This window comes from Tachyglossus aculeatus, chromosome 9, assembly GCF_015852505.1.
Source record: "Tachyglossus aculeatus isolate mTacAcu1 chromosome 9, mTacAcu1.pri, whole genome shotgun sequence".
Taxonomy (NCBI): Eukaryota; Metazoa; Chordata; class Mammalia; order Monotremata; family Tachyglossidae; genus Tachyglossus; species Tachyglossus aculeatus.
The window spans coordinates 51,379,739-51,398,225 of NC_052074.1; the positions used below are offsets into that span (position 1 = coordinate 51,379,739).

The following is an 18,487-nucleotide window of genomic DNA, read 5'->3' on the forward strand; positions in this document are numbered from 1 at the left end:
TCCCTGACCTTGTCTGAGTTCGCAAACTTTTGTCTATCCTGCAACCCCTAAACCAAACCTCAATCATTCTCAACAAGAATACAAGGAGAATATTTTCTAGTCATAACATATATATATATTTTAAGTCTTTCGTGGCCTAGTGGATAGATTTTTCTGATAGGACAGTTCAGATTTGGCTTTCCAAGTAGCAAATTCTCCCAGACAGCAAAAAGACAAAATTTTGCTAACTCAGACAAGGTGAGCGATAGCCAAATATATTGGAGATGTTTTTATTCTTGTACAAGGTAGCTATAGCTTTTACCATACAATATGCAAAATTTATTGTGCAGTTTATTTTCTACTGAAACAATGCAGTAGATCCAAGGAATTCAGTAATGCCATACAGTGAAATTGTTATACTACTGAAATGTCAGTAGAATATATATATGTCATAGACAACCTGTAGACGCTTGTTGCCTACCTGCTGTCTGGGAGTATGAAGGGAGGGGGTGAAACCCAGAAGTATTTCTTCCCCACCTGAACCTCATTGTGAAGGCTCAACAGGAGAGGAAAGGAGAGAACACTCTCAACGCTCATGATTTTTTGTGTATGGATAAGGTAGCTGGAAGGTAATTTCAGGTCTTGGGTCACACCAATATTTGACAACTCAAAAATTTATAAAATTTTCTGGAATTATCAGTTTCCTTTTCTGTTGAATAAATACCTGTAATTTCATGAGGTGTACAGCACTCTAGTGAACAAATTTTTTTTTTCCTTTTAGGTCTTCACTGGGATCTTCACAGCAGAAATGTTTCTGAAGATAATTGCCATGGATCCATATTACTATTTCCAAGAGGGCTGGAATATCTTTGATGGTTTTATTGTCAGCCTTAGTTTAATGGAGCTTGGGTTGGCTAATGTGGAAGGATTATCAGTTCTTCGTTCTTTCAGATTGGTAAACAAACTAGGCATTATTGACATTTTGTTGTTATCAGCCACTTATAAACTTCATTTTTAAAGTTTATATGGCCTAGCTTTGCATACTTAATTGAATGGTCTCCATTTTTTTCCAGTGCATTTTTGAATATCGTCACCATTAGGTGTGTGGCAATTCCTTTGGTATAAAGTTCTTAAGCTTTTGTATGTGGCCCATTGCATTGCCTGTACCAATGCATTTCCCAAGAGCTTTATTCATAAAAATATTTTCTTCCTCTAAAAGGAGATGAACTACCTTAGTAGTATCTGTATCACTTTTCCAAATGGGAAAATACTTTTTAATTTTATATCCAGAATAAACTATCTTTACTTCTTGGAGGATTTGTTATGTAACTTGACTTTGCCCTTTCTGCTGATACATTTTGCTGTTGTATTCTATTCTAAATTTCCTCCATTATGTTTATATTGAATATTTGAGGCTAACTACTAGAAGATGCTTTCCACATGGAGATATCTGTCCCAAATGAATGCAGCCTCTCTGTGAAGTTGTCGATTGAGTTATCTTTCTTTTATGCTTTTGGAGTCCACCTTTTTACTAGGTTCTTAGCCGTAGGATTTATCTAGCTTTATATGAAGGTTAACTGCTGTCCAACTTGGAACCTGCAAGAAAGTTGAGGGTCTTTAGGCAATACGATGTCCACGTATGGTGTAATTTAGAGACTGCCATTTGCACATCACAAGTAATGGGCCAGTCTGTAAATGTATTTCTCAATAACTTCTGCATATTCATTATTCATTCACTCATTCATTCAGTAGTATTTATTGAGCCTTACTGTGTGCAGAGCACTGTACTAAGTGCTTGAGAAGTACAAATCGGCAACATATAGAGACGGTCCCTACCCAACAATGGGATTATGTCCAGAGAGTAGTGAGGTCAGTAACTTGATTTTAGACCTTATAAGCTGAATTATCTAAGTGTCATTGCATTTTCTCAAGCAGTAAGTTAAGACACTTTTCGGGCCAATATGATTTAATTTTCTAGTTGCTAGTAAATACTAAATTACTCTAAATATGTTAATTTATTATCATTGCTCTTTAATGTTCCGTAGTGATCCGGAAGAGTTAAACCACCTCTGGACAAAATGTCTGATTTACTTGCAGGAATTAATTTATAACTTGAGAAGGCTAAGATATTTATATTTCTGAAGCCATAGCTACTGATCAAATAGCACTGGTCATTTATATCCAGGTATCTTGGCAGATCTACCCACTTTCCATGAAAAAGGGTCCTCAAGAGCATAACCAAATTTTAAAACAAAGCCAAAGAGAAAAACTCTGTATGGATTTAAAAGAAGAGAATCTTTTGCCTCCTGGAGTCATTATTTGCACTTGGGGATTTTGGCCAAAAGCAATGGATGTACCTTAAAACATACATGTGTTTTGCCAGGACTTCTTTGTAAATGATATTCCTTGATTCTTTGGAGCAGATTAATTGCCAAATTCTGCCAGGAAATCTCGTGTGTCTTTCCCTTTGGGGAAAAACTTAGGTTTTTTCATCTCTGAAGGCGGGTATCTTTAAAGACAACAATTGGAAAATGTGGACTCTCTCACTATAAATTAGCAAACAACGTCTACAATCTCCTATATTTTTTTTCCTAGGTGTTGCATAGTTTGTAACTATTCAATAGTAAGTACCCTGTCACTCTTGTTTTCCAGCTACGAGTTTTTAAATTGGCAAAATCTTGGCCCACATTGAACATGCTAATAAAGATCATTGGCAACTCAGTGGGGGCTCTGGGAAACTTGACCTTAGTGCTGGCCATCATTGTCTTCATCTTTGCCGTGGTCGGGATGCAGCTCTTTGGGAAGAGCTACAAAGAATGTGTCTGCAAGATCTCCAGTGACTGTGAGCTCCCACGCTGGCACATGTATGACTTCTTCCACTCTTTCCTGATTGTGTTCCGTGTTCTGTGTGGAGAGTGGATAGAGACCATGTGGGACTGTATGGAGGTTGCTGGCCAGACCATGTGCCTTACTGTCTTCATGATGGTCATGGTGATTGGAAATCTGGTGGTATGTAATAAATATATTTTCTTAGTTTTTTTAAAGCCAAAAATGCTGCAGATTTGCAATAATCAGAATTAACCATTTTCTCCTTCCCCCTACTGTGATATATTTTTCATAAGGGTATTATACGTTCTTTCAAACACAAGATTATCTTCTTATGTTCTTGTGTTCTCAATCAATCGGTGGTATCTGTTGAGCTCTTACTTTGCGCAGAGCACTGTACTAAGTTCTTGAAAGGATAAAATACAACAGAGTTGGAAGTCCACAAGGAGCTTACGGTCTAGAGGGGAAGACAGACGTTAAATTATGGATATGTAGATGGGTTCTGAGGGTGTTGCATCTATCAAGTGCTTAAAGGATTCAGATCTAAGTGCATAGGTGACTCAGAAGGGAGAGGGAGTAGAGGAAATGAGGGCTTGGTTGGGGAAGGCCTCTTCAGTGAGTTGTGATTTTAGTAAGGTTTTGAAGGTCAGGAGAGTGGGTCAGTAGTGAGATAGGTGAGATCAAGGTAGAATGAGTAGGTTGGGATTAGAGGAGCCAAATGTTTAATCTAGATTGTAGTAGGACTTCAGTGAGGTAAGATAGGAAGGGGTGAGGTAATTGAATGCTTTTTAGCCGAAGGTGAAGAATATATGTTTGATGTGAAAATGGCTGGGCAACCACTGGCAGTTCTTGAGGAGTGGTGATATGTGGACTGAATGTTTTATTTAGAAAAATGAACTGGGCAGCAGGACTGGAGTAGGGAGAAACAGGAGGCAGGGAGGTCAGCAATGAGGCTGATGCAGTAATCAAGGGGAGATAGGATAAGTGATTGGGTCAGCATATTAGTAGTGTGGATTTTAGCAATTTGGTGGCAGATTAAATATGTGGGTTTAATGAGAGGGATGAGTCGAGGATACTGCTCCCACACCCTACTGTAGCACTCTTGTACTTGATTTGCATACTTTGTTCCCCCAGCACTTATGTACCTATCCACAAATTATTTATTAATATTAATGTCTGTCTCCCCTGTGGCTCTTTTACTCTCTCAAGCACTTAATATAGTGCTCTGCACACAGTAAGCACTCTGTAAGTACAATTGATTTATTAAAGAGGATGCCGAGGTTATGGGCTTGTGAGACAGGGAGGCTAGTGGGAAGGACAGGGTTTGGGTGGGTAGATGAAGAGTTATGTTTTGGACATGTTACGTCTGAGGTGTTGGTGAGGCATCCAAGTAGAAATGTCCTGAAGCCAGTTAGAAATTTAAAACTATATAGAAGGAGAGAGGCCAGAGCTGGAGAGGTAGATTTGGTAATCATCTGTGTAGCGATAATAGTTGAAGCCAAGGGAGTGAATGAGTTCTCCAAGGGAATGTGTATAGATGGAGACTAGAAGTGGGCCCAGAATTGCACAGTTAAAGGGTAGGAGGGAGAGGAGAAGCCTGAAAACCAAACTGAGAAAGATCAATCAAAGGGACAGGAGAACCAGGAGAGGACAGTATGAGAGAAGCAAAGGTTAGATAATGTTTCCAGGATTAGGGGTTGGTCTACATTGTCAGACAGCTAAGTGGTTGAGGACGATTAGGATGGAATAGAGGCCATTGTATTGTGCAAGAAGAAGGTCATTGGCCACCTTAGAGAGGGCTGTTTCCATGGATTGAAGAGGATGGAATCCATATTGGAGTGGATCAAAGAGAATTGGAGGAAAGGGAGTGGAGGCTATCAGGGTAAATAACTCAATGAAGGAGTTTGGAGAGGAATGGTAAGAAGGAGATGGGGTGCTGACTGGAGGGAGGCATGGATCAAAGGAGGTTTTTTTAGTTAAGGGAGACAGCAAAAAATTAACAGGACACTTTTTTTTCCCTAAATTCTAGTTGACTTGATAAGATGGCTTTTGGTTATTTTGTTGTTGTTGTTGATTAAATTGCAGCTTATAAGTATTTTGTTCTCTTATTCTGATGAGGTGTTTCCGTTCATTTTAGAAGGAACATTAACAATAAGTGAAAATTAAGGACATTGCTATAATTGAAAAGATCTGTTGCGTAAAACTGAAAATGGGGCTGTTTGATATATTTTACTTTATCACCTTTTAGGTTCTGAACCTGTTTCTGGCCTTGCTTCTAAGCTCCTTCAGTTCAGACAACCTTGCTGCAACCGATGATGATAATGAAATGAACAATCTCCAGATTGCAGTGGGAAGGATGCAGAAGGGGATAGATTATGTGAAAAGAAAATTACGGGAATTTGTGCAGAAAGCTTTTGTAAGGAAGCAGAAAGCTATAGATGAAATCAAACCACTTGAAGATCTCAACAACAAGAAAGACTGCTGCATTTCCAATCATACCACAGCAGAAATAGGGAAAGACCTTAATTATCTCAAAGATGGGAATGGAACAACCAGTGGCATAGGCAGCAGTGTGGAAAAATATGTAATAGATGAAAGTGATTACATGTCATTCATAAACAACCCCAGTCTCACGGTGACTGTGCCAATTGCTGTTGGAGAATCTGACTTTGAGAATTTAAATACAGAAGAATTCAGCAGTGAATCAGATCTGGAAGAAAGCAAAGAGGTAGAACTTTTTTTTAATAGAAAAACATGCTGGCAATATTTAATTTCCTTCTTTAATGACTCATACAGTAGAGTTATGACTAGGTGTATGGTGAATCTCACGATGTCACGTTAACATGATGTGTGTCCTTTTTTAAAAAAAAAATTTTGTGTTGGTACAGAGCTCACGAAATGCTCCCATTTATTCAGCAAGTAAAAATAGCCCAGGCATAACTAATCCTCTGAAGAGACTTAGCCATCCATATACAGGAGACAATTATGCCACGTGAAGATTTTATTTAATTTTGATTATTCCACATGAGAGAGAACAGTGGGACCTTAATTCCTATGACAGAATGTAATCTTTATTATTTGGCTGTAGACATTTGTTTCTTAGAAATTAGATTGGTGTGGCCTAATAGTTTCATCTGTCTTCTGCCAATGAGAGAAATACTCTAATTGAATCATCTCCAAGTTGGACCAAATTTAAGACTTGAATTTGATGCTTTTATTAATTTTTTTGTCTTACCCACATCACTTTTTTGTCATATTTGCATGGAGCCAAATGTGTGTGTGTGTGTGTGTGTGTGTGTGTGTGTTCATATTTTTTTACCTGGCTATGCATGGAGAAACCTATGAGTAATTTCAAAATTCAAGTTAGCCGGAGCTAGTGCTCCTACAGCCATTACACTGAAACCATCTTTAAGTTCAACCCAAGAACTCTCATTTTCTGCTTTTCAAATCACATCCATGACCCCCCAAGCCACCGCCACCCTCGGAGGGTTCCCAGAGTCAGTAAATGGTAAGAGGAGCAATGAAAACCTGAGTGGGGCTCAAGGGAGCTCCATTGTGTGAGGAGAAGACGCAATACAGTCCTACAGAAACAAACCTCCATATATATGACCTCAACCTAACACTTTCAGTCCTCCTGAGCTGAATTATGATGAAGTATATTGGAAGCATATCTCTTCATTGTCAGCTGGCTAGTAAGGCAGATTTGCTTAGGGCCAAAGAAGTTGCTTTTTCATATTACTTTTGACTCCTATTAAATTTACTCCATGCAATCTCAGCTTTGAGTCACCTTGAGACTGACAGCAACCCGGCAGTGAGCTTAACTATAGATCTAGATCATTCTGGTGGTACTTTTAATGTTGATTTTTTAAATTGAATTGTGTCATCCAGCAGGACACTTTTCCTCATTATGGGCAGTCTTTTAAGGTAGGTGTCTCTATGGACTAAATTTTAAGTAGCGAGAGCTGTACCTAATTAGAGGCTTACTTAATAAGAAAATGCTAAGGAAAGACTTCTGACTAGGAAAATTTTTCCTTGTTTACATAGTTATGGTGTAATGAAGTATTCTATAATGGCAAATGGCATTAGTACATGGCAAATACATTGTGTTTGAGACCAAAGTTAAACACTACTAGAATTTTTATAGTGAATTCTGAGACATTTTGCAGGAAGTGAGAAAAATCTGAAGTTATTAGAGGTTATAAAGAATGCAACCAATTAAAATAGAGCCCACTGTTGGGTAGGGACCATCTCTATATGTTGCCAACTTGTACTTCCCAAGCGCTTAGTACAGTGCTCTGCACACAGTAAGCGCTCAATAAATATGATTGAATGAATGAATGAATGAATATATAGTCTCCATGACTTTGGATCGTTCATTCAGGCAGTATTAAATTAAATGGAGGACAGCCCAGACAAAAAAATTAGATCCGATTGCATTTATGAATTACACGGAGTGTTATGATAGGCAGATGCAACAGGAGACCTGAATTCAGGTATTTAGAAACTACCCCCATGTATTCTACACAAAACCAATGTAATAAACCAAAATTAATAGACCAATTAATTAGAATGGTATTTGAAAATTGGAAAATAATATCATGTGCAGAATTATTGAAACTCATCGTTCTCTGTGAAAGACTTCAAATTCAACAGACTTCGGTCATCACCCCAAGTCTTAGAAGCTTTAACTCAAAAATTTCCTAATGCTGACTGATGCATCCTAGAGTTGCCCAAGGAAACAGGTGATTATAAAACTCTTGGCTGAATTATGCAGGAATCATAGACTGGGGATAAGTCTAAAGGAAACTGAGGTCATTTATCAGCTTGCCCCAGGAAACATGGAGCTAAACACTATCTTAGTGCACTGTTAGCTCTGCAGCACTCTGATCGATGATGTGACAGTAGACATGGAATTAATTGAATCTCAGATTAGCATATCCTGTGGAAGACCATCAAGCATTTTGTGGTGGCAGCATGTGATAGTAGGCTCCTGGCAAACTAAAGATCTATAGGATTGTAGTGTCCAATTCTCTTTATGTCTCTGAGGCCTAGAATCTCCCACAGATTTCAAAGCTGACTCCTTGAGCAATTCCAACAGTGTCACTTACTGACTCCACTCAACACCATGTGGCAAGAGAAGATCACAAACATTGAAGTTGTAGAACAAAGTCAGTTTCTTAGCATTGAAGCTCTGCTAATCTCAGCACAACTGCATAGTATGGAAAAGGTGAGGAGAACGGATGGCCTTAAGATTCCAAAAAGGCTACTGTGTGGTGATCTGAAATGGGGAAATCGAAAGCAAGGAAGACAGAAGAAGCATTTTAAGGACACAATAAAACAAGGCCTCACACAATGCTGCCTCCCAGCTGAAAACTGCAAATTAATTGGTGTAACTAGACCAGGGTGGCATGCTGCATTTAAGAAAAGAGCTGTTCTTCTTGGCACTGGAAACTATTAGAATTGTGAGGCCAGAGGCAAGACCAAAAGCAGCACCAAGGCCTGCAAATACACCAACAACAAAAGGAAATCTTGGTGTTTCGACAGTGTGGTAACTCTGTTTTCAAATGAACAAGCCCCCATAGATGAAATGCACTATCGGTGATGTCTTCTTTGAATAAAAAAGACAACTATATAAATTCAAAGAAAGTCTTATAAAAATACAATACTTAGCCAAGGCTATGATTTCCAATCTTATGAAACCTTTACTGTTTATAAATTGGGAGGGGGAGCTATTTGAATACTTGATAATTTGCCTTAGATACCATGACAGTATGAAATTCAGAAAATGATAAATGAAAATGCCATTCTAAATTACAGGGAGTAGAGTAAGTGCCACAGCATTTTTTATGCAACACAATTCAGATTATAATGAGGGAAAGTGGTATAAAGTAAAGCATAAATGAATATTCCAATCCAATCAATTAAACCAGTATTGATAAATTGGATGAAAAATTAACCTACCGAATGCTTTGAGCTCCCAGTTTATTATGAAGTCCTGATTGAGCAGGCCATCCTGAAATTTTAGGATCAAATTCCTGATTTGGAATTCTAGGGGCTACTCCCTGGATTTTAGAATTGAAATGTGCCTTCAGCTTTCCCCACTTTTCCATCTCATCTTTCAACCCCACAAATTAATGAGGAATATTTTTCTGTGCAGTGATGAAGGTACTTTTCTCCTTTAAGGCAAGTTCTCAAGGTATAATTCTAGATGGGGATTTATTTATTTATTGTCGGGAAGGTGGGATGAGGTTGGGGGTGGGGGATGGGTGGTACAGTCTGTCAAGCAGTCCTGACAGTGACCTCCATTTGGGTCAGCCCAGGACTCTGTAGGAGGAACAGTCAAGGCTATCAGATCTTGATGGGTTGTTTCCATAGCTCACAGTTGTCACTGGGGTAGTATTTCTTTCTTGTGCTGCTCAGTTGTGATCGTCATGAGTAGAACCTTGTGCTCATGTCACCTCTGTAGGATACCCAGAGCATAGGTGCTTCTCTTGCTCCTCCTGGGTGTCAGTTTCTAATTTAGCGATCCATTTTGTGACTTCCCAAATGCAGGTTCTGGAAGGGTTTTTGCTTTTCATTCAATTTCCAATCCTTGTGTGAAGCAATCCATTCCTTCTCTAAAATGTCTCACCTCATTCAAGGAACACCCTCATGTCCAGTATCTAGTTTCCTAATCCCTTTATTAAGTAGTCTCTAGGTTGAGCACTTGTGCAGTAGGGTCACAGAATCGACTTTGCTCAGTCATCCTATATCCAACCTCACCGATTCCCATTTCTTTTTTTTTTTTACTTTACAACCCCCGACTATAAATCCTATTCATCTCCTCAAGATGACCTAGTATAGTTTATTTATATGACTGTTTTGAACTGAAGCAACACTTTATTCATTGAGCATATCTGTTTAGTGTACCCAGGCAGAACTTGCCTTGGGGTATTAGCTCTCTTCCTCTCCACTTCTGTCTTCCTCCTTCTCTCTGCACTGTTTGAGCTGCCACTCTGCCAGTGAGAAGTAAACTACACAGTCTTTGGAACATTGTGTCAGAGAGGGAAAGAGGACATGTCCCTGCCACAGTCACTCAGCATGGCCTGACCATCCAACAAATACCTTCTGTTTTTAATGACCAGTTCTGGGGCATGACAGAATCAGAGAGCAGGCAGTGAATCTTACATGGTATCTTCACCACCGAGCATGTCCCTCTGCTTGTGGCCCACACTAAAACACTAAAATCTTGCATTCTTTTGGCCCTCCTCCCCACTCAGCTCTAACCCAAATCCAGCATCTTGGAACAAGAAGTAGCTTACCGTAAGGAAACCAAAATTCTCTTCATAATTTTTTTGTGGGCACCCTCTTTCTTTTAGAGTCTACATAAGGCAAAATTTTTCTTGCCTCCAACTTATTTTCCCTGCTCTATCCTAATTTATCAACATGGGGATAAGTGGTATTGCAAATTGGGCAAGATAGATCTTTAATCCAAGAGGGTCTCATTGAGGAACAGTCTGGAAATACTTGTCTAAAAAAATCCCTAATAAAGCAGAAACAAGCGTTTGAAACAAAGGATGGATTTTTTTCTTTGTTCAACATATTTGGCCCACCACATGGTGCCTGGGTTTATCTTTGCTGGAAGTGTTCATTTCCTATTACTTAGACTCAGATGTATTTATCTCCCAATTTAGGCTCAGATACTTGGCTTTGCCAGGAACCAGGAAACTATGGGCAATTTAAAATCAGCAGGAAAAAGCTAATCTATATGTTCTTGCTAGAAAAGTGCAGAGCCATTCCATTATTGCAGAGTTATGTATTCAGTCTTCCCACTGAAGTGATTATGATTCATGATCAGATTTATGCAAGTGAAGTGGAGAATTGAGGCAATTATATGGATAATTCAAGCTTAAAAAAAAAAGAAATGCTTATGCCCAAAACATCACAAGTAATTGACAAACAAACAAAAATTGTGGAGGCCCAGGTGTCTTTTGCTGTCAGCTCACACATTGACATACGTATACATATATGTGGACCTGGCTAAGGAGCAGTGCTAACAAAAAGAGTGCTGGTGGAGAGGAGTGAGAACTGAGTCGGGCATGATCTTTGAGGAAAAGGAAATAAAGATGTGTGTGTGGAGTATGTCTGTATGCCCTGCTCTGGCAATGAGAAGTAGAGAATGAGGGGCGTATGTGATCTGGGCCTTTTCCTATGATTAAGGAAACAGGAGGCCTTTTTATTTAGTTAAAAATCATCTTGAAGCACATTTATGTTGTTTTCTAATGGACTAAGAAAGGAAAATCATTTAAGGAAATGAATGCAAAATGAATAGAATATATGAATTTGTTTTTAATTTTGAAGATTAAGTATAGAAAAGAGTTTAGTGTGTTCAGCCCTTGGTTGTGCCTCATCATTTTCTTGTGTCTTGGTTTCTGATGCTATTTTGAAATTTTAATTTTTTAACATTGAAACAGGTATTAAGAAAATCACGTGACAAAAAATAAGCACATTACAATATTCATACATTCAATCAATCGTATTTATTGAGTGCGTACTGTGTACTTATTGTGTACTAAGCGCTTGGAAAGTACAATATGATTCGTGAGGAAAATGAAAACATTTCACATATATCATAGAACTATTTTGTAACCAAGTACGGTAATTTTTACTGCCGGTTTTAAAAGTCAGGTGGTAAAAACCTCTGACAGACTTGGTCTTTGGCTTGAATTTCTTTGACTGTATTTGAAAGTAAATTCTTTATAATTTTCATCTTTAAATATTGAATGTCTATGTCCCTTTTTGCAGGTCAGTAACAGAGATTTTTTTTCGTAAATACTTTGAAGTTGTGTTTGATTCTCTTCCAGAGTAAAACGTGGTAATACCATATCTAAAACTTCACCGCTTACCGTTTTTCTCACAGGAGTAGAGCCAAGCTGGAGCAATCGAGAAAGCCGCTCTGGTGCTTTTTAACCAGAAAGAACCTGGTGCCACCACTTTTACTCAGGTTACCCAATCAAGTTATCCATATAAATATATATATACATATATATGTATACGTACATATGTATAATCACTTTTTCCTGACTATTGACTGGCGTGCATGCTACTCAGCTATGTTTCTTGCCCATCCATTGGCAGTTCAGTAGAAATATGCATAGCTGCTCTCAAGGCTGAGTCTCACAAGCATGGTCAGGCAAGACTGGCATTTTTGTGATTCAGCTGCTGATTCTCCTATCTAGTCTTTACTGGAATTTGAAGTACAATAAAAAAAGACTGCATGTTGTATGGTTATCTGATTTTCATGATATATCATCGAGTTTTGAAGATGCTAATGGCATAGATGAAAGACAAAAATTTTCTTATTTTGCTTTAGTGTCTGCAACTTATGTTGGAAAAGCCAAGGTAGCATATCTTTTGTAATTCTTTGCTACTATTGGTTTCCATTGTGTTGTAGATTTAGAATGGTTTATGTTTTAACACTATAAATGAATCGGAGTGCTTACCTTCTTTGGCTGCTAGTAGCAATAGGCACTGCATGGGTACTATTTTTGTACGACGTAGTTGATGCGGTTTCAATAGGACATCGCAGCTCTGCTCAGCGACAAATAGGACACTCGTATTTCCTATTCAGAAAATATTGATAGCCTTTAAATGCTATAAAACTCCCCAAATTGAAAAAAAATATCCTCTGATGTCTGAGAAGTAAACTAAACAGTCTTTGGAACATAAATTCAGGCTGAAGAGTGGCTCAGATCTTTTTTTTTTTTTACTTTACATCCCCCTACTATAAATCGTGTTCATCTCCTCAAGATGACATAGTATAGTTTATTTATATGACTGTTTTGAACTGAAGCAACACTTCATTCATTGAGAATGTCTGTTTAGTGTGCCCAGGCAGAACTTGGCTTGGGGTATTAACTCTCTTCCTCTTCACTTCTGTCCTTCTCCTTCTCTGTACTGTTTGAGCTGCCACTCTGCCAGGAACATAACCCATGAGAATGGCCTATTCAATCCCAAGTACGACCAAGAGGAATCCCAGAATCCAGAGGCAGTTGGCATTGAGCCTGCATGATCCCAAACTAAAGAATTGAGCTCAATATAAAAAGACAGGCTGGAGAGTGAAAGACCAGTTTAAGAGGTGGAGAGAGAGAGAAAAGAGTGTCAGTTTTGATTCTGGATCGTAAATATGGTCGTTTCTCCTATAGTGTAGGGATTCTGTTCTCAAAGAACTCATGCTAAAGTTCTCCCACTTTGACCATCATCTTGTGCATATGAATATCTGTTTTCTTTCAACACACCTCATTGTGCTCTATTTAGACAAAGGTCTGGTACTGGAAGAATGTCCTCTAATTCTTCCGTCACAGTCTATCTGAAATGTCTAGTGAAAACATGTTACAGAAAATCTAATGTTATTGAAGTGAGGATTGTTAAAGTGAAATAAGAATATCACCCCAAACTAAATTTACATTGTGTTATTCCATAGGAAAATATTTCTGAGTTATCTAATAGTCACAAAAATAATAATAGTAGTAGTCGTAGTGGTATTTGTCAAGCACTGGTCTAAGCCTGGGATAGATATGAGACAATCAGGTCAGATACAGTCCCTGTCCCACAAAGCACACACAATCTAGGAGGGAGAGCACATATTTGATCCCCATTTTGCAGATCAGGAAATTTGAGGCACAGAAAAATTAAGTGACTTGCCCAAGGTCACACAGCAGGCTACATTCGAAAATAAATCAAAGTTTAAAAGTTAGTAGTTCCACTGGAAACTGCCCAGAGACCATTAACCCAGGAATAAAGCTCCTAGAATAGGCTCTTTGTGCTTTATTTGCATAGTCAATAAATAGATGATTAATAACAGAACTATCATTTAAACAAGTATCTAGTCTATTGTTCAATTCAGTTGACTGTTGGCCAACAGTCTTGTCTGAGCTAATGTGGTGAAGTTCTGTTTGAGACATTATTAGAGTTTAAGGACAGGATTATGGCTGTAACATGGAGGCAGGAGAATCAGATATATAGAAGCAGTATGGCTAATTGGGAAGTACATGGGTCTGGGAATCAGAAGATCTGGGTTCTACTCCTGGATCTGCCAGCTGTGTGACCTTGGGTAAGTCAGTTAACTTCTCTGTGCCTAAATTTCCTCATCTTTATTTGGGAATTAAATATCTGCTCTCCCTCCTATTTAGACTGTGAGTCTTTTGGAGACAGGGATTGTGTCTGACCTGATTATCATATATCTACCCCGGGCTTAGAACAGTACTTTACAAATACCATATTCATAATAATAATACTATAATAATATAGAAAAATAAAACTCAAAGGCCAGATGCACTAAACTATGTAAAACTTCCATGACAAATTAGTGATAGATAGATAGATATTAGAGATTCATTGCCCTCTCACTGCTAGAAGTATAATTTCGTGCTTTAATTCTCTATCCTTATACTTTGAGCAAGTGTAGTGTTAATTGACATTTTGCTTGGTATCTTGACACTAAAATAAGCACACTTTCTGCTTGGGCGAATTTTGTATCACCAGTAGAGTGAACTCTACGTTGTAAAAAATAAACCATCTGCTGCCTCATAGCAAGATGATCTCGCATACCAATATTTGAAAAATTGTATATGGATGAGATGAATGAAATACTGTGAACATTAATAAGATGATAGCGACTTATGATAATATTTTAAAATATTTATTAGTTCTACATTATCTTCAGATGGCCAAGAACCAAATTCATTGTTTTAAATGCATATTCTGGCCTTTTTAATATTTTCAGTATGCATTGAGACCCTAATTACATGATTTCAAAAATATTTACAAAGTTCTTTGCAGTGGTAAGGAAACCAATCCATAGGATATTGTTCCTTCTGATAACTGCCTGCTTAGGCGGTATGTTATTCTATGACTTTGGGGGAAAATAATTTTCCTAACCTGTTTGCAGTGTATTATTTTCTCTAACATTTTTGCAAATTAAATTCTTTGCTGAACTTAATCAAATATCCTGGCTTATTTTTTAAAAATGCAGACTTATCAGGAAAATTAGGTGTCATTGATTGTTTCCCAGATGTGCAGTTAATTTTTTCCTGTGTAGATTAAAGTTAAATGCACTTGTCCCTCATAGTCATCAGTTAAAACTATCTTGGGAGTTTTATGCGTACAGAGGTGAGCTTTCAGTCTCTTAGAAACAATCCTTGATATTGGCAGCGATATTTAATTATTCCCTTTTATTTGAATATATTCCTGATATGTTAGAAGCTATTTAAAAAGTAATAGAAGTGAATTTTTTTATGAAATCACTTATTAGAAGAACATTTATTTCCTAATTTACCTGTTTGGATGCTGGATTGCATTGTTTACAAAGAAATAATTATATTTCCAAGGAACCACTACCACAGAAAACATTTTTAATATGTACATTTAAAATCAATCTCATCTATCTATTTAAAAGTCCAGGTTAGTTCATTAACCACACATTTTGTTTTAATATTTTATTTGCTCACAATGTTAAATCATTTTTTAACACATATAGCACCCTGTAGTCTATTCAACAGTATAACACCAATTGACTTGGTGGTAAGGTTTTTCTTACAAAACGATATGGAGACCCTAAGGACATATTACGTGAAATAATTATAAACCCATTTCCTGATAAAGAAACATAACTTGTTTAATTAACTTATTGCCCTTTTTAAAAGCATCTGAAAGGGTACATTGTTTAAGCTCAAAATGGGCAATTTATATAATGTGTTTTTCATCAGTTAAGCTGACAAGTTTATTTGAAATAATCTATGATGAATAAGCATAATGGACAAGGAAACATTTTAAGAATTTATATTTTTAAGACTATTGAGTGGCTGAGGATTATTCATTGTGACATTAAGCAGAATATCCCTGCCTAGCTAACTGTCTAGTTGATTCATCTGGTGATTATATCTGTTTATAAGGGGCACTAGCATATCATGTTTTCACTGTGAAACAACCTTTAAGATGAATTTACCATCTGTGAAATTAAGCTGCATAATGCAAATGAGTAAAAACGATTGCCGATCTTCTCAGAGATACTCTCCATGGATTAATTTTGCCTCATCACTCTATACCATCCTGATGAGTTCAACTTTAGCTCTGAGCAGGATCCTTCTTAAGAGGCCAGTAGCTGCTTCCTACTGATTGAACAAGGAAATGGAATTTCTAAATCTTATAAAAATGAACTCCACTGGTTGTAACTTATTTTTGAAAAAACAATTCTGGCTATTGCTGAAGCATTTTTCTATAAGTGCTGCCTGGATTGGAATGATGAAAGCAAAATATTAACATACTTTGACAGTAAACAGAATCAGAATGATTTCTCAGGTTTTAGGTCAATGATTTATAGTATTTTTAAATGAAGATATTTCACGATTTCCATTGTGCTTTTGAAATGTGATTTGTTTGGAGTTCATGTTTGTCAATGACTTTCTTTGGCTGAAGATTTATATTTCACACAATTGTGTGTTTTTATCACTTTAGAGGCAGTATTCCGTAAATACCTGTCTCATTTGATCCAAAATCTGCTTTAATTGTTAATCTTCCACTTTAAAAAAAAACTAATTTACCCAAACACAACATGAATCATATAATGTTTTAGAAAAACATGTACGTTTCTTAAAAAAATGCAAGTTAACAGGTACTTTAGTAAAATGTAATGTTAATGTTTCCCTAAAGTGCAATTTACGGGTCTAAAGATTAGTGACTTGTTGATAATTAATAAATGGCTGGGCTTAGACAGTTTTACTAATTAATAATCTCATTATAATTAAAAATAGTAATTGTGGTATTTGTTAAGTATTTAATGTTATGCCAAGCACCATACTAAGTTCTGGGGTAGAGTCAAAGTAAATCAGGTCACATGCAGCTCCTTTCCCTCATATGGCTTTGAGTCTAAATAGAGAGGGAGAACAGATTATCCACAGAAGTGAGATTTTTCTGGGTGGAGAACCTGGCTTTCTGAGGTTTGTTTTGATGGGAAGGGAATTGGGAGCAGTTAAGATAGGTGGTGGAGATACTAGATGAAATTGTTCCTTGGAAAAATTAATCTACTTCAGATGGATGAATTCCAAGATGGGGTAGGTTTTACTGCCCTACCATTGGACACTGAAGTTTAGTAGAATTTTGAAACACAAAGAAAAATACGTAAAAAGACTCGGTGTATTAAGAAAAATTAAACTTCAGACTAAGTAATTTCCACTGTAGCTAACTGCAGCGCCTATGACTGTCCCATCCCATGTGTGAAATGGCTTCATTCATCAAATGTCAGTGCTGTATTATGTACTTCTCTATTATTCCAGAGAAAGATTGATCAATATCATACATGGTATGATTGTTTCATAAAAATCAAGAAACAATTCCTGTTTCATCCTTAAAAAGCATAAGACTTAAGTAGAGGTAAGGTAACAGGCAATGCACCCTCTCTCAGAAGTATTTGTCATTTATTTATGCATTTAAAAGTTTAGAGCATTTACTTAAAGGAGGTCTCTTACAGAATATGAATATTCAGAACTATCTCTCAAGCAACTTTAAAAAAAATTAAAGGTCAAAATTTTATTATGTCACAATACAGAAATGTCCATTTTAGAGCTAAGTTTCCAAGTATACATATTAATAGAAATGTTTTGGAAGTATTTGAAGCTACATTAACTCCTCCAAACACCTACAGTACCATGGCCTATCAACTAAACCTAATCTACACCAGGAGGGTTTATTCCTTTATTGCTGCCCTATTTTGTTTCTTCTTGAGTTAAGAACCCCTGGGATACATCTATGTATGTGTGGTGTGTGGTAAATTCTCAAAAATTCCTGGAGCTTCAACTCCCTGCTTTGCACAAGAGCAGTGTAGCAAGGTCTCCCATCCCCCAGAATTCTCCTAAAATGGCTCCCGCATTTTCAAATGCTATTTGACTCTCCAATATTATGATTTACTATAAAACCTTTGAAGAGAAGGGTGGGTATATGAATTGTGATGGGGTTCTCCATTGATAGTTATTGACTCTCTGAAAGGCTACCATTTCCAAAGATGTCCAGAATCTTCATAAGTTAGGGGTAGAATCTGGTTCCATTACTTTTACCCTCATGATGAACAAATTAAACTACCTTTTTTCTCATATTCATTGAGCTATTAATTTTTGGAAGTCTTCTATTTAAAGGTATTAGATTAAACACTGACATAGTTCTGTGCTCTAGAATCTGTAAGTGAACTGTCCACATTTTCCATGTCTCCCATTAAGAGTGCTCATTGGACAGGAATTTTGCCAAATTTCCTGCCTAATAGCAGCTGTGTCTGTGAAATTTCTCCCTTGTCAGGAAGCCCACGTTACTGAAGATTGATCGGGTAAGTGGAGAAATAGCCCGAAGGATTTTGTTGAAAAATCCATGAGCTTGCTAGTTCTCAGTTTTCTGGACTTCACAGAAGATTAACTCATCGCATAAATTCAGATATTTCCGCTTGCTAGTTCTCAGTTTTCTGGACTTCACAAAAGATTGACTCATTGCATAAATTCAGATATATCCAAAAATTAAAAGCTATGCCAAATAACAAGGGTGAATTTTTAGTATCTTGAGAGTGTCCATATTGGCTGAGTACCCTATTAATTGGGATAGTGAAATTTTCTAATTTATGCATTTAAAATGCCTTTTAAAAAGATAAATCCTATTTCAGACT

The 18,487-nt window shown here is 37.1% G+C and overlaps 1 protein-coding gene across 1 annotated transcript in view; it reads left to right on the forward strand.

The window, feature by feature from the left end:
• LOC119932515 (sodium channel protein type 2 subunit alpha-like) overlaps positions 1-18,487 on the forward strand; it is a 98,807-nt gene that overhangs the window by 60,333 nt on the left and 19,987 nt on the right. Inside the window, exons 15-17 of the mRNA XM_038751761.1 lie at positions 761-934; positions 2,632-2,988; positions 5,054-5,533. Of these exons, the coding sequence (XP_038607689.1) occupies positions 761-934; positions 2,632-2,988; positions 5,054-5,533 (1,011 nt within the window). The remainder of the gene's footprint in view (positions 1-760; positions 935-2,631; positions 2,989-5,053; positions 5,534-18,487) is intronic.